The sequence below is a fragment of the Clarias gariepinus genome, chromosome 1 (genome assembly GCF_024256425.1).
Source record: "Clarias gariepinus isolate MV-2021 ecotype Netherlands chromosome 1, CGAR_prim_01v2, whole genome shotgun sequence".
Taxonomy (NCBI): Eukaryota; Metazoa; Chordata; class Actinopteri; order Siluriformes; family Clariidae; genus Clarias; species Clarias gariepinus.
The window spans coordinates 22,741,295-22,754,445 of NC_071100.1; the positions used below are offsets into that span (position 1 = coordinate 22,741,295).

The 13,151-nt window shown below is 39.6% G+C and overlaps 1 protein-coding gene across 1 annotated transcript; it reads left to right on the forward strand.

The window, feature by feature from the left end:
* The first annotated feature begins 564 nt into the window (after positions 1 to 564).
* mmp14a (matrix metallopeptidase 14a (membrane-inserted)) lies at positions 565 to 12,068 on the forward strand. The gene is made up of 10 exons (XM_053497353.1): positions 565 to 1,078; positions 7,337 to 7,485; positions 7,654 to 7,776; positions 7,911 to 8,218; positions 8,312 to 8,473; positions 8,811 to 8,950; positions 9,077 to 9,215; positions 9,297 to 9,447; positions 9,666 to 9,781; positions 10,231 to 12,068. The coding sequence occupies exons 1-10, from the start codon at positions 1,004 to 1,006 to the stop codon at positions 10,554 to 10,556; spliced, it is 1,689 nt and encodes a 562-aa protein (XP_053353328.1). The 5' UTR covers positions 565 to 1,003; the 3' UTR covers positions 10,557 to 12,068.
* Positions 12,069 to 13,151: the final 1,083 nt, after the last annotated feature.

Here is a 13,151-nt window from a genome sequence, read left to right on the forward strand (position 1 = left end):
TTTGGGCATTTGGCAGACGCTCTTATCCAGAGCGACTTACATTTTTATCTCATTACACATCTGAGCAGTTGAGGGTAAAGGGCCTTGCTCAAGGGTGGTTGTGGGGTTTGAACCTGGGATCTTCCGAACCGTAGTCCAATGCCTTAACCACTGAGCTACCCCTGGCCTCTTCACGTTCTTCATGTGCAGTAATGCAGATTTGCTTTCTACAGAGCAGTGTGTGTGAATTGTATTACTGAAGTCTATACAGTGTTGCCAAACAGCTAGAGGTCACACGACTTACTTGACACAAATAGAAAGAGGATGCACATTATTTTTAATCTGTCCAGTAAATTTTGTCTAATAAGGGAAATAATGGCGGAAACACATATATAGCCTGGGAATTTACCCAGTATTGCATTTTACCTGAGGTCATGGAAACCTACTGATGTTGAGTGCGTTTTCTGCACAGTCTGTTCAGTTGACCGGATGCGGGTTCAGTGATGGTGAATCAGATGTTTGATTCAGTCCGGAAAGAATCGGATCAGTGAAGTGACTCGTGGTGGCTCCATCACTACAGAGAACCACGTCTGCAGCTCCTCACACACACACACACACGCGCGCGCGTGAGCCACCAGTGCTGGAGGACAAAAGAGAGAGATTCGGACAGGATGAGACACGACTGCGTTTAGACTCCAGAGAGACATGTGTGTGCAGATCTCCGCTCCCGACCTTGTGTTTCTCCACAGAGTCTTTCTGCGCGCTGAGCTTTAAAGCGCTATTGTTACTCCAGTTTGTAGAGTTTATTAACAGCCTTGAGGCGTTTTTCCAAAGTTTCTTTATTTTTTTTGTTAAAGGGGGGTTTGGAACAAACGAGGACGCTTTTCAAAAGTTTTAATTCCAAGTTTTGGAATTCTCTGGCTCAGGAAGAAAAGAAGTGAGAAGAAGGAACGCGGGTGTGTTTGGGTTCAGGGCGCGTGTGGAGGTCAGTGTGTGAGTTAGTGTGTAGTTCTGGGGGCTCGGGATGGTCACTTGGTCTGTGCTGTGGCTGGCACTCACTGCCCTGGGGGTGAGCAGTGACAAAGAAGTGCGACCAGAGGTGAGGATTCTCCAACACACACACACACACACACACACACTTTAAACTGGCCCAATTGCACGTCTAGTTGCAGCTGTGTGTGATGAGGATGCATGTGTTTTCATTTTGCACACAGAACAGACATAAATCTGATGAAACATTTGCCATTAGACTGTATCAAATGTGCACATAATATATGATCTGGATGAGGAAAAAAAGTATATAAAGTGTCAGCCAAACAAATTGTATACACACTTCAGGATAATAAAACCTATATATTAAATATTGTAATACTACATTTATTGCTATATATTATATATTTATACATTTATTTATCATATACATGTTATATATATTATTAAATATAAATATGATAAATATTATATTAATATAATATACATTATACTATTTTTCTTTTCTTAAAGTGTGTAAACATTTTTGTTTTGTTTTTTGGCTATATATAATATATAATTATGTATTTATATAATGTGATGATTTCATAATAAAGATTAATCTATACATTTTTTTTATTAACGATCTACACTTAAATTCATCATAAAAGTGACTGTTTTAAAACATATTTATTAAAGTGGCTATACATTTTTATGCCCTTATTAATAGCTAGGGTAAGGTATAAAATGAAGTTTTACGTTTCGTGTGGGTTGGTGATATAGGACAGTAAGCACACACTTAGTGGTGGAAGTTGGGTTGGGCATCAAGTCAGGCAGGAGCTTAAAGTTGAATGGGTAGCTTGAGGATTAAAGATTTTAGTTAAACAAAAGTTTATATCAGAAGTATCAAGCATTAACTTTACTGTTAGCATAAACATGTGGTATTCCATTATATTTATTTTTCTTTAAAGCACTGTAAAATCAAATTCAAATATAGAGCTGAAGAGCGGAGGGTCCAGCAGGTTTTTCTTTCCAGAAACATTTCCAAGTAAACCTTGGAGCTAAGAAATTTGCAAGCTTTTGGTCACTAACACACAATCTTTACTGCTGAGCCACCACTGCTACTAAACCCAGACTTTAGGGATTGAGAAGATCATTTTCAGCCTCAGACTAGTCTGCACTTGAGAAATCAGTCTTTAGAGAACCAGGACATCTTGAGCTGACATCATCTGTGTGTATTTGAGCTGCACATAACCTGTTATTGGCCTGTTAACGTCTGCTCTAGGGATGACTGTCTGGAAGATAGACAGAGGCTGGATGTGCAAAAAATATAAATATATAGAAAGGGACTAGAGATGGAGAAAACAGAAATCAGTAAACAAGAACAAGTAAGCGAGAGTTTTCAGACCATTGACCATTAAATGCAAGCCAGAGCATTCGTTCAGGTAAAATAAACACTCAAGAGATCAGAAGGATTGCATGAGGACCTAAATCACTGAGCATTCCTCTACACTGCCTCCTGTTTCCATTCTTCACATCACAATAATCAGCCAAGGCTAGCAGTGGAAAATTCAGCCTAGTTGGCTAAAACAAGGCTGTTCCACATTTCCACAGACGATAACAGACTTTCTGCCTAGAGTCACGAGGGAGTCATGTGATCCAAATGAAAGGTCACAGTGGCGGTGAGGCCCCATATGTTAAAACCACATCTGTACCCCTTCTGGCTTTAAATTTATATAGGATAAAGGAATTTGCTGATCAAGCCTTGGCTGTAGTACAGAGGTCTGTAAACAGTTCCGTTGAAAATGACTACCAGGTATTTAATGGTATAATGTGCTTTGAAAAGTCAAGCTGGTGTAATGCTGATAAGTCAGGCAATGTTTAGCTTTTACTGGCTTAATTGTAAATAAAAACACCCAAACTTACAATTTAGGTCATTATGCATTAATTATTCTTATCTTGCTCAGTCAAAATGTAAAGTGCAGCATATAAAGCTTTGTCCTATATTGCATCAGTGGTTGCTACAGGTGCTGCAGACATTATATATATATATATATATATATATAAAGCAATAGATCTTGGAAAATGACAGAATAACCCTCTCTCTCTCTCTCCCTAAACCCCACAGTTTGCAATTCACAAAACCATTCCCCTAGTATTTACTGTAAGTAGTATTGCAGATGTAATGCAAATGCCATAAACTGCTCACCAACTATCATTTCATTTTTTACAAGTAGTGAAGAGACTGCGTGTCTGAAAATGTGTAGTCTAAGATCCAAACACTGGTGCAATTCAAGATAATAATTATATACACTGAACATTAATCCCTGTCAGTTATGATAATTAAGCAGTTTTTTTTCCTGGGTGTAATCAAAGAGCACCAGCTTTAGACTGGAGGGAGAAAATAGAGCATGTGATTCACTTGCTATCATATCCTGGATGCTCACTTTCCGAATGTGATAGAATGTGAAACTCTCACTAAAACTGTTGCCAGTAATCAGGTGAGCATGACAGTAAATAGGTCAATGATCTGAGCCACCATGTGGCTGCATGAGACCAAATTTCAGGCACTGGTGACCACAATTCCTTGTTTTTTCCACTGGCAGAAGTCTGAGGGGAACAACTGAGTCGGCCTGTCTCCTTCCAAGTCAAATTCAGCAAACTTCTGCCCCCGCTGCCTCCTTTTTTCGTTTCATTGCAGGTTTTTCTTTGTTTTTAGGAGTCTAGTAGCTTTCAAAGCCTTTGTTTTTGTTTGTTTGAATCTAATTGCCCCCCCAATCACCCCTCTCTCTGTCTTTAGCTTTCTCTATAATTAAAAAGATGGAGTTTCCTATAATTTATGTATGCTTATGCAATCTTTAACCAGGTCTCTCTCATGCGCGCGCTCTTTCTTTCTTTCTCTTTCTCGTGCACTCATAATTCAATCCGATTCGTGTCCAGATCTTCTATTAAGTCCACACCAACATTAAGTAAGTTTCAGGCTTTGCAATGTTTACTTTCTTCAAACCGGCCCTGTCAGCAGTTTGTTCTATTAAACATGATACTAAGGTGGCTCATGTCCATATTGTGTCACAAGTAAGGGTGATTCCAAGATGTTGCAACACTAAAAGACACATTTTTCAGAAAAACAAGTTCTCGGAACATCTCAGAACTCTTCGAAAATACGTATATGTGTTTGTCTTTATACTACTCTGTGTGAGTCAAATGTAAATGTATTATTAAATTAAATGTACGTTGGGCTAATTTGACTGCATTGAGTCAGCAATCAGAGAGTGGCAGAACACAGAAGGAGATCACTTTCAGCTTAAGAAAAGACATATGTTTACAGCCCTGGCATGTCTGTAGGTGAGGTCATGACATATGGTTGCATTTAACGTCAGAGGTGGCATTTACTGTAAGTTTATTTCTTCAATTAGAACCAGCTTTGTCTTTATGATGATCTTTATATTCCCTTTAAATTGAATTAAATAGACAATTTTACTAACAGAAAATATGGATAAGAGCAAATATTTAAAAAGTCATCTAATACAGATTTTATTTTTACATTTTTTCTTTATGTTTGAATCTTTTTGGAGGTTTTCTGCAGGTAATTTCTATGAAACTCAAACAGTTCTTGTATTGTTGCATAGTTACTGCACTGCTTATGAACATCTGCTCCGCAGAGCTCTTTCCCAGTTTAGTATCTTTTTTCTTAGCATGTGGTCATTTAAGTATGAATAACTAAACCTCGGTGTCTGAGCAATGCTCTTATCCTGCCGTGAGTGACGTCTATGTCATAAATAAAGGCTCGCCAGACTGACTGGGGTTCAGGAGACTTAATAAAGGCTACCTGTCTGTGTCGTAGAGGCCAACACGCTGACTCTTCCCCCGTCAGAGGAGTCAGGAAATCTTCTAAATAGAACCTTTGACGCTCACTGCTGGGTGTTCCAGAGGCCTGGTGCATGCTGGGATTGCTGGCAGCAGTAAGAGACCTGAGGCCTTGTGAGTCAGATGTGAGAGAGGTGTTCTAACCGAGAGAGGTCGAGAGCAAGAGAGAGGAAAAAGGATGAATACATCAATGTGGAGAGGAAAGGTGGTTTGGGAAAAGAGGGATAAAAGGATACATATAGAATAATGGAGGAAGAAGGAAGGAAGACAGAGAAGAAGAGGAAGGGGTAGCTAGCTAAATGAGATGAAGAGAGAAGGGGGGGGGGGGCTTTTCATCCCTCTGAGCTGGAGTGTGTTTTTCCCAGCATAGGGAAAAAAGACCACAGCGTAGAGGCAACACACAGGGAGCAGTCAGAGAGTGGGAGGAATGGAGAGAAAGAAAAATGAAGCATGCTGACCAGATTAAGGTTAAAATATAGTGCAGTGCTCTGTGTTTACTTACTTACGCAACATTAAACATAACTCATTCCCTCCTTCGGAAGGTTCGGCATATCATAGCTTCACCAGAATAGAGTGTGCAGTGATGTTTAGCCAAAGTTAAATTTGATCAGAAATGTGACTTTTCTTGGTAATTTCATGGGATGAAGTAATGCAATCAATTGCTAGAAAGAGTTAATTTCCAGAAATATAGCATAACCAAGAAGTGGTGAATTTATCATATTTTACTTATTTTAGCATGGTACAGAGGCAGATTGTGCAAACTGTTCTAACAAGTTAAATTACTTCAGTAGGTTTGCAGGCAGTTTTTATCCTAACAGTTGAACTAATTATGTGCTTTAGGTGACCATGCGTTGAGCTCATAGATGTTAAAACGGACTATATTTATGTCTTGCCCTGACTCGTGTGCTGAGTTTGTTCATTGTACATCCTACAAATATCCTTCTTTCATGTAAAACAAAACAAAAAAAAACCTACCCTGCATGTCTTTGGACTGTGGGAGGAAACCTAAGAACCCGAAGGAAACCCACCAGGCACTGGGGAAACATGCAAACGCCACACAGACATGAGGCGGGACGCAAACCCAGGAGATGCAAGGCCACAATACATTCGTGCCATCTCATATAAAACAATGCAAATATATATTGCATAGCCCTTAATATTGCAATAATGCGTTTCCAATGAACCTTAACAAGCTTTTGAAACTGGTTGAGGTGGAGATGGTGGGAAGGCTACAATTTTAGAAAGATAGAAGGAAGAAATTAAGAGGAAGGAAAAGAGCAGTTTTGAGGTTTGGGGTATGAATGATTACTAAAGAATTCTTTGTAATATTTCTGACTGAGTTTGTGGTCAGAGGGGAGACAGACGACGTCTGAAGCAGGAACCGAAGCTCATACATCCAACCTGCAGTCACACTTCCTTCTGCATAGTAATGGAAACACAAATAAAACAAGTTTAATGCAATAACAACTCAGTATGCTGTTTTTGGTGCATGCTGCATATCTCTTGACATAGATGACCCAGGTCAACATTTATGGTCACTGATTTTTATGACCATGCCCTGAGTCTTGGTATTTTACAGCTGAATCAGTCAGTGTTCTGTGTGTTAATGGTGTAGTGTTTCTCAGGCTACTGCCTTTGCACAGACCAGCCATTTTTGTAATGTTTCTCTTCATTTTTTTTTTAAATGAAACATTTGGTAAACACAAGTCTTTTAGGCAGCAGTACTGATAGAGTAGCTAGATTAGAAGATTTTTTTTTCTCAAGGGTGACCGGCCTAAAACAGATGAACGTGTGTGTGATGAGCCGTTAAAGTGAGTGCATATTTGAGCTAAGCTTTTCTTTCACAGACAAAAAGAAAGGATGTTTATGAGGGTGTGATCCTTTGAAGCTCTTTGAGCAGACTCGGTGCAATGAGTGTATACTGAATATACATAGTAATTATTTTTTATGTGTTTAATTTTGTTGGGTTTCTTTTGATCCTCTTTTTATTCTCTCTCTTTTACTGAAATGTTTATTTTTGTAATTTCTTTCTTGCTAACGCACACCGTTTTTTGGAACAACGTCTCGAAGCTCAGCGTCATTCTACAGAAGTTCAATGAGGGCCACACACGTGTGCGCACACACACACACACACACACACACACAAGAAATGCACACCTACACATTGTGGTTCCGCTACATTAAAAAAAAGACTAAAGACAAACACACTGCAATTTATAGAGAGAGAGAGAGAGAGAGATTCATAACATATGCGAGATATATAACATATTCATACATATGCTGACACGACTTTTTTTCACCACTAATTTATTATGCTGATTCTAAAATTCTGTCTTGAGCTGATTTCCATATATTTATTTCAGGAAATTGTATGAGATTGGGATGTTGATGTAATTGAAGGAGTGGTTCAGCAGTGTTGGAGAGACTAATGAACTCATTATAAATGATGACTGTAATTACATTAACTTATTTTTCTTCCTCTCTCTTTTTTGTTTTGCACTTTCTTCTCTTTCACGCTCAGGTATGGCTACAGCAATATGGATACCTTCCTCCAGGTGACGTGCGAGCTCAGGCCATCCGCTCCCCTAAGGCCATTGTCTCTGCCATCTCTGACATGCAGAAGTTCTATGGTCTCACCATCACAGGATCCATGGACCCTGAAACGATGCAGTGAGTCTTATAGAGTCGAAGTGGCCCCTCACAGGCTGCTGGTGTTAAAACATTAAATTGATCAACACCCACTGAGCAAACAAACCGCCTCGAACACATGCGCATGTATACAGGCTCCTGCCTTGACGAAGGCAAATGGGCTGTTAAAATGTATGATTCTGTTTTCAGAGCAATGCAGCGACCCCGCTGTGGGGTTCCAGATAAATTCGGCAGTGAGCAGAAGAGCAACCTGAGGAGGAGACGCTACGTCATGCAGGGTCAGAAGTGGAACAAGGCGGAGGTCACCTTCAGGTAGGACGTGGTTATTAGCATTGAAATGAATGCTACGAGATTAATGTGAGAATGATTCCTATGATTCAGCATGTAAACTGAGTTTGATTTAGGGATGAACTGTATTTATAATAACACACTGGTGTATTCAACAGCATCCAGAACTACACCCCCAAAATTGGTGAATACGAGACTTACGAGGCCATCCGGAAGGCCTTTAAGGTTTGGGAGTCAGTCACACCATTGACGTTTCGGGAAATTCCATACTACCAGATCAGAGACAGGCCTGAAAAGTTCGCTGACATCATGCTTTTCTTCGCTGATGGCTACCATGACGATAGTACGCCATTTGATGGGGAGGGAGGCTTCCTGGCCCATGCATACTTCCCAGGTCCAGGGATCGGAGGTGACACACACTTTGACGCAGCAGAACCTTGGACAACTGGCAGTGAGGACCAAGGAGGTAAGAGACTGAAAGAAGAGGATGCATTATCACATCAGATTTGTCACTAAAGTTCCACTTTCATTGGTTCTCATTTCCTTCCCTTTCACTCAGGGAATGATGTTTTCCTGGTCGCTGTGCATGAGTTGGGTCACGCTCTGGGTTTAGAGCACTCTGGGGATCCTTCTGCCATCATGGCCCCATTCTATCAGTGGATGGAGACGGAGAATTTCGTACTTCCTGATGATGACAAACGTGGAATACAGCAGATTTATGGTTTGTCCATTTCTTTTACGAACCTGGTAGACATTAAGTCATAGCGCGATTAAATAGAAATGAACAAGGAAACATTTATATGCATCCAGTCCTGTCATGTTAGCTTATGATAAATTATTGTATTTGTTTTTAATATTTATTAAGAGCAGACTTAAAAACATAACTTGGTGACCCTTATGGAATGCCTTCACTGAATTTACAAAGAAAAAAAAGAAACATCACACACAATAACTTGGTACCATTATATGTTATGTATAGGTTTAATAAAATGTATATACAGTATATTATAACAAATTTGTTAAATATCTAAAATAGCTTCAAAATAATTCATCTGCAGGTTCTCGGTCAGGAGAGGTTCCAAACCCTCCTCCTCCACGACCAACACGCAAATCTGACCGACCCTCAGCTGCGCCTGATATATGCAAAGGTCACTTCGACACCATCGCCATCTTACGGGGAGAGATGTTTGTCTTTAAGGTAAAATTCTATACTCTACTATGTCAGTTATTTGGTTTGCAGCAACATAATATATACTTTGTATGTGTAACCAAAATGTATTTCAATGTCACTAATCAGCTTCTCTCTTTTCTCTCTCCTCTACAGGAAAAGTGGTTCTGGCGAATGCGTGATGGTAAACCTCTGCAGAGTTACCCCATGCCCATCTCACACTTCTGGAAAGGCCTGCCACCCTCTATCAACGCTGCCTACGAGCGTGCAGATGGGAAATTTGTGTTCTTTAAAGGTACAGCAGACATTCCGGTCTTGTAGGATTCGATTAACATCAGCACTTAAATTTTAAGTTTGGCTTTTTCTCATTCTGTAGGTGATAAGTATTGGGTGTTTAGTGAGGCCACTTTGGATCATGGATATCCTAAAACCTTTAAGGAGCTAGGCACAGGCCTTCCTAAAGACAGAATAGATGCCGTTCTCTACTACACACCAAATGGAAACACATACTTTTTCAGAGGAAGCAAGTAAGTGTCTTTCATTCTTAAGATCTGAGCTGCCAGTGTATAAAAAAAACCGGTCTAAAAAAAGCCTCAAATGTATAATGTGTTAAATTTGCTGTCTGACATCATTTCCTCATGATGTTGGTTCTGCTTCTAATTTTGTCACTTCTTTAGTTGTTGTTCTCCAAAAACAGAAGGGTTATCTTCATGTTTTGTAACATCTTCCTTGTTTCTGCTTTTAGATATTACCGCTTTAATGAGAACACGCGCTCTGTGGACTCGGATTACCCCAAACCCATCAGTACGTGGACTGGCGTGCCCGATGATGTTAAAGGAGCAATAATGAAGGACGATAGAGGTACGTGAGTAAACGTTTACATGTGAGTGTGTGTCACAGCAGATGTTCATGAGGAGGATATGACTAGGCGACAAGTTCTTATTCAGCAAAGTGGTTCCTTCATTGTGTACACTATATACCATAAGCACAGGAAATACATTTTTTCCTCTTTGGCAGCTCACTATCTAACCATGTTGGAATGTAACCATAGTCCTCCTCTTCTTTGTCTTTCGGCTATTCCCTTTCAGTGTAACAAGCATAAATGCAAGTTTGACATGATAGAGTTCACTTCGGGGTTGAGACCTAGAAATTTGGTTAAACAAACTTATAGGAAGTTGTAGTAAAGTATACACACTTTTTTTATTTTTACATGTTAGTCTGTAGCCGTAATATAAGTAATTTACCACCTACAGAGTTTCCTGGTCTTATACAGTGTACTGTAAAAAGTTTTTGTCTTGCTCCCTCTTTAGCCTACACCTACTTCTACAAAGCTAACAAATACTGGAAGTTTAGCAACAAGGCGATGAAGGTGGAGTCCGGCTACCCCAAGTCTGTCCTGACCGACTGGATGGGCTGCGAACGTGAGTCTACACACACGGATGGAACTGACGAGGAAATCCTCATCATTGACCTGAACAACTCGGACGGTTTTGCCGGAGGGGTGGCAGTCATTGTGATCCCTCTCTTCCTGTTGGCCTGTGTGCTCGTGGTTCTGGGAGCGTTGATGTTTTTCCGGCTCCATGGTACCCCACGACGCCTTCTCTACTGCCATCGCTCTCTACTGGACAAGGTTTAAAGATGAAGGGATGGAAACGGTGAAGAGACAGGGATGTAGGGGCAATAGCAGGGGGGAAGAGAAAGGGTGTGGGGAGGGGGATAAAAATGGTGATGGAAGAACGGGAGAGGCTTTGCTCAGATGGAGATGATGAGGACTTTGAGATTGTTTACAGAAGAGCAAGGAGGAGGAGAAGAAAGAGAAGGAGGGAAGGAATGATGAAGTGAAGCAACAAGGGAACAATGCATATTGTTTTGGTAATTATTTGTACATTGCTGCCAAATTGAATAGACCCATGAAGTAGAGAGAGATATACAGAGACAAAGATGGAGCTCATTAAAAAAAAAAACTTTTTATTAAATATGTTAAAAGAAATTAAAGCACTTTTTATTGTATCAGCCCTCCCTCTTTCTCTCTTGTAGTCTGTCTCTTCCAAATCCAACGACTCCAGCCGCAGTGCTGTATGATTAATGCCTTTGTTTCTGCTTTCATAAATTTCCATCTGGTTTCAGCTTTTAATTTAGCCACATTTTTTTATATTTCTCCCAAATCCCTTCTATCCGTATATACCCTTCGGTGCCTCAAACCTCTCAGGTAACATTCATTACCTTCATTTGGGAAATCAATCTGTATTTCCACAAATATGATTATATTTGGAGTGAAAATACGATGAACGATGGCTTTAAACCATGCAGTAGATCTCAACAGTATAGATTGCTGTATTTCAACAAGGGTAAAGGTAAGAGGTCAAAGTTCAGGGAGGAAATGTGGCTCAGGCTCCTGTAAGGAAGCCGGTCTTTATTTACACCCTGGGAGAAGAGCTGTCTTGCAGGTACATGTCCAGATATACAATTTCCTTAAAAGTGTTTGTTACCATGTATTGTTATTAATGTTATTAGTGATTGTGCTTGTTATTGTTATAACTATGGTTATTGTTATTATTGTTCTCCTTATTTAGTCCTTTTTTATTTTGTAGTCATTTCAAGTCCTGCTGGACAGAGGCAGAATGTGACTGATATTAAAATGACTCCAGATTTATTTTAATTGCTAAAATGCATCAGGTTGTTCCAAAGGGAATTAAACGTACTTTTCTGAAAGACACAAAATAAACTTGGGATATGATAGAAGTTGAAGGGAGAAGATTAAACAAAACAAAAAAAAACATACTTACAAGCACCAGCCCTGTTGACAGGCCAAACTTGCTGTGTGTTTGTTTTGCAATAATGTCTCTGTGCCTTTATATGACCAGAATTAATCTCACTGGATTTATTGTAATTTGATGGTTCTTTGGAGAGAAACCTTTTTAAAGAGGAATAAACCTGATTATGGGAAAAATATATTGGTGCTATGTATTTTCTTGAATGCACACATCCACATTGAAAGGTTTAATTAATATAGTCTTAACAATGATAATAATAATTATATTTATAATAATAATAATTTACTGTAAATGAAAGGGAATGTGATTTTTGCTTGTTACTTTTTTTGTATTGCAGGAATGAACAATGAAATAAAAGTATTTTGTAAAATGTTCTTTTGTCCCTTTCTTGGTTTTTTTCTTCTGCTTAATCCTCTTTAGTATGTCTTATCTACAGTAAGTCTTTCTTCTACCAGTGATACTTTTAAAGGATTACCAGGAATGCTGATTCTGCTAAAACAACCCATTTTGTCAAACCTCATGTTGCCCTCTCATGGTCCTGCACCGAGCAGAAGAAAACTATTTGTGGTTTGTCAGGAATGGGGAGTGTTCAATAGATATTGTGTATCTGAAAGGATGTGTGCTTTGCTTTTCAAACCTTTCAAAGCTCTAGACTTCGGGAAAACAAAAGAGAGTAAAAGTTTGCGCTGGGTTCTCTTGCTTTTCAAGATTCCCTGAACTACTTTCTTGAACTTTTCTGCCATTTCATTTCCTTTCGGCCTGCTTGTCGTTTTCTCCGCCTACTCTCTTCGACTCGGACTCTCCAATTTCTCTCCTTGCTGCAAAATTGTTCTCTTTTATGAGGTTCTTAACTGAAACCAGTCCCCCCCCCCTACCACAAATATCTCTCTATCTGTTTTTCCACTCTTTCTCCTTCCTGCGATTCCTTGAAGATCTCTGCCTCTCTCTCTCTCTCTCACACACACACACACACACACACACACATATATATACCATCTGTTCGTTTACTTTGTTCTGTTTTCTCTGTCATCTCTGATGAAGTTATAGTGATGAAATCTTCAGGCTTCCTGTCCTTCTCTGAATCACATTCCCACATTGATGTTTAATCAGAACTGACACATTATGGAAACCTATGATCATGTTTACACTATTTTTCTTTCACGTTGGGTTCTTCACATTCACATTGTTACAGTGGTTGGATGAATCTGATGTGTACAAGCAGGTTTACTGGTACAGATGGTGGGAGGGATTTGACAATGTTCTTTGGCCTTTTCAATCTCTGCAAAGCACACTCGCTCTCTCTCTCTCTCTCTCCCGCCATCGCACACACAGCTGGAGAGTGGAAAAAAGGCAGAAACAGCTGTTTGCATTTTTAACCTGTGCTGGTCTGTATCTCATCACATATTTCTGCAGTATCTCTAAACACTTTCAAATGTGTGTGTGTGTGTGTTAGGCAA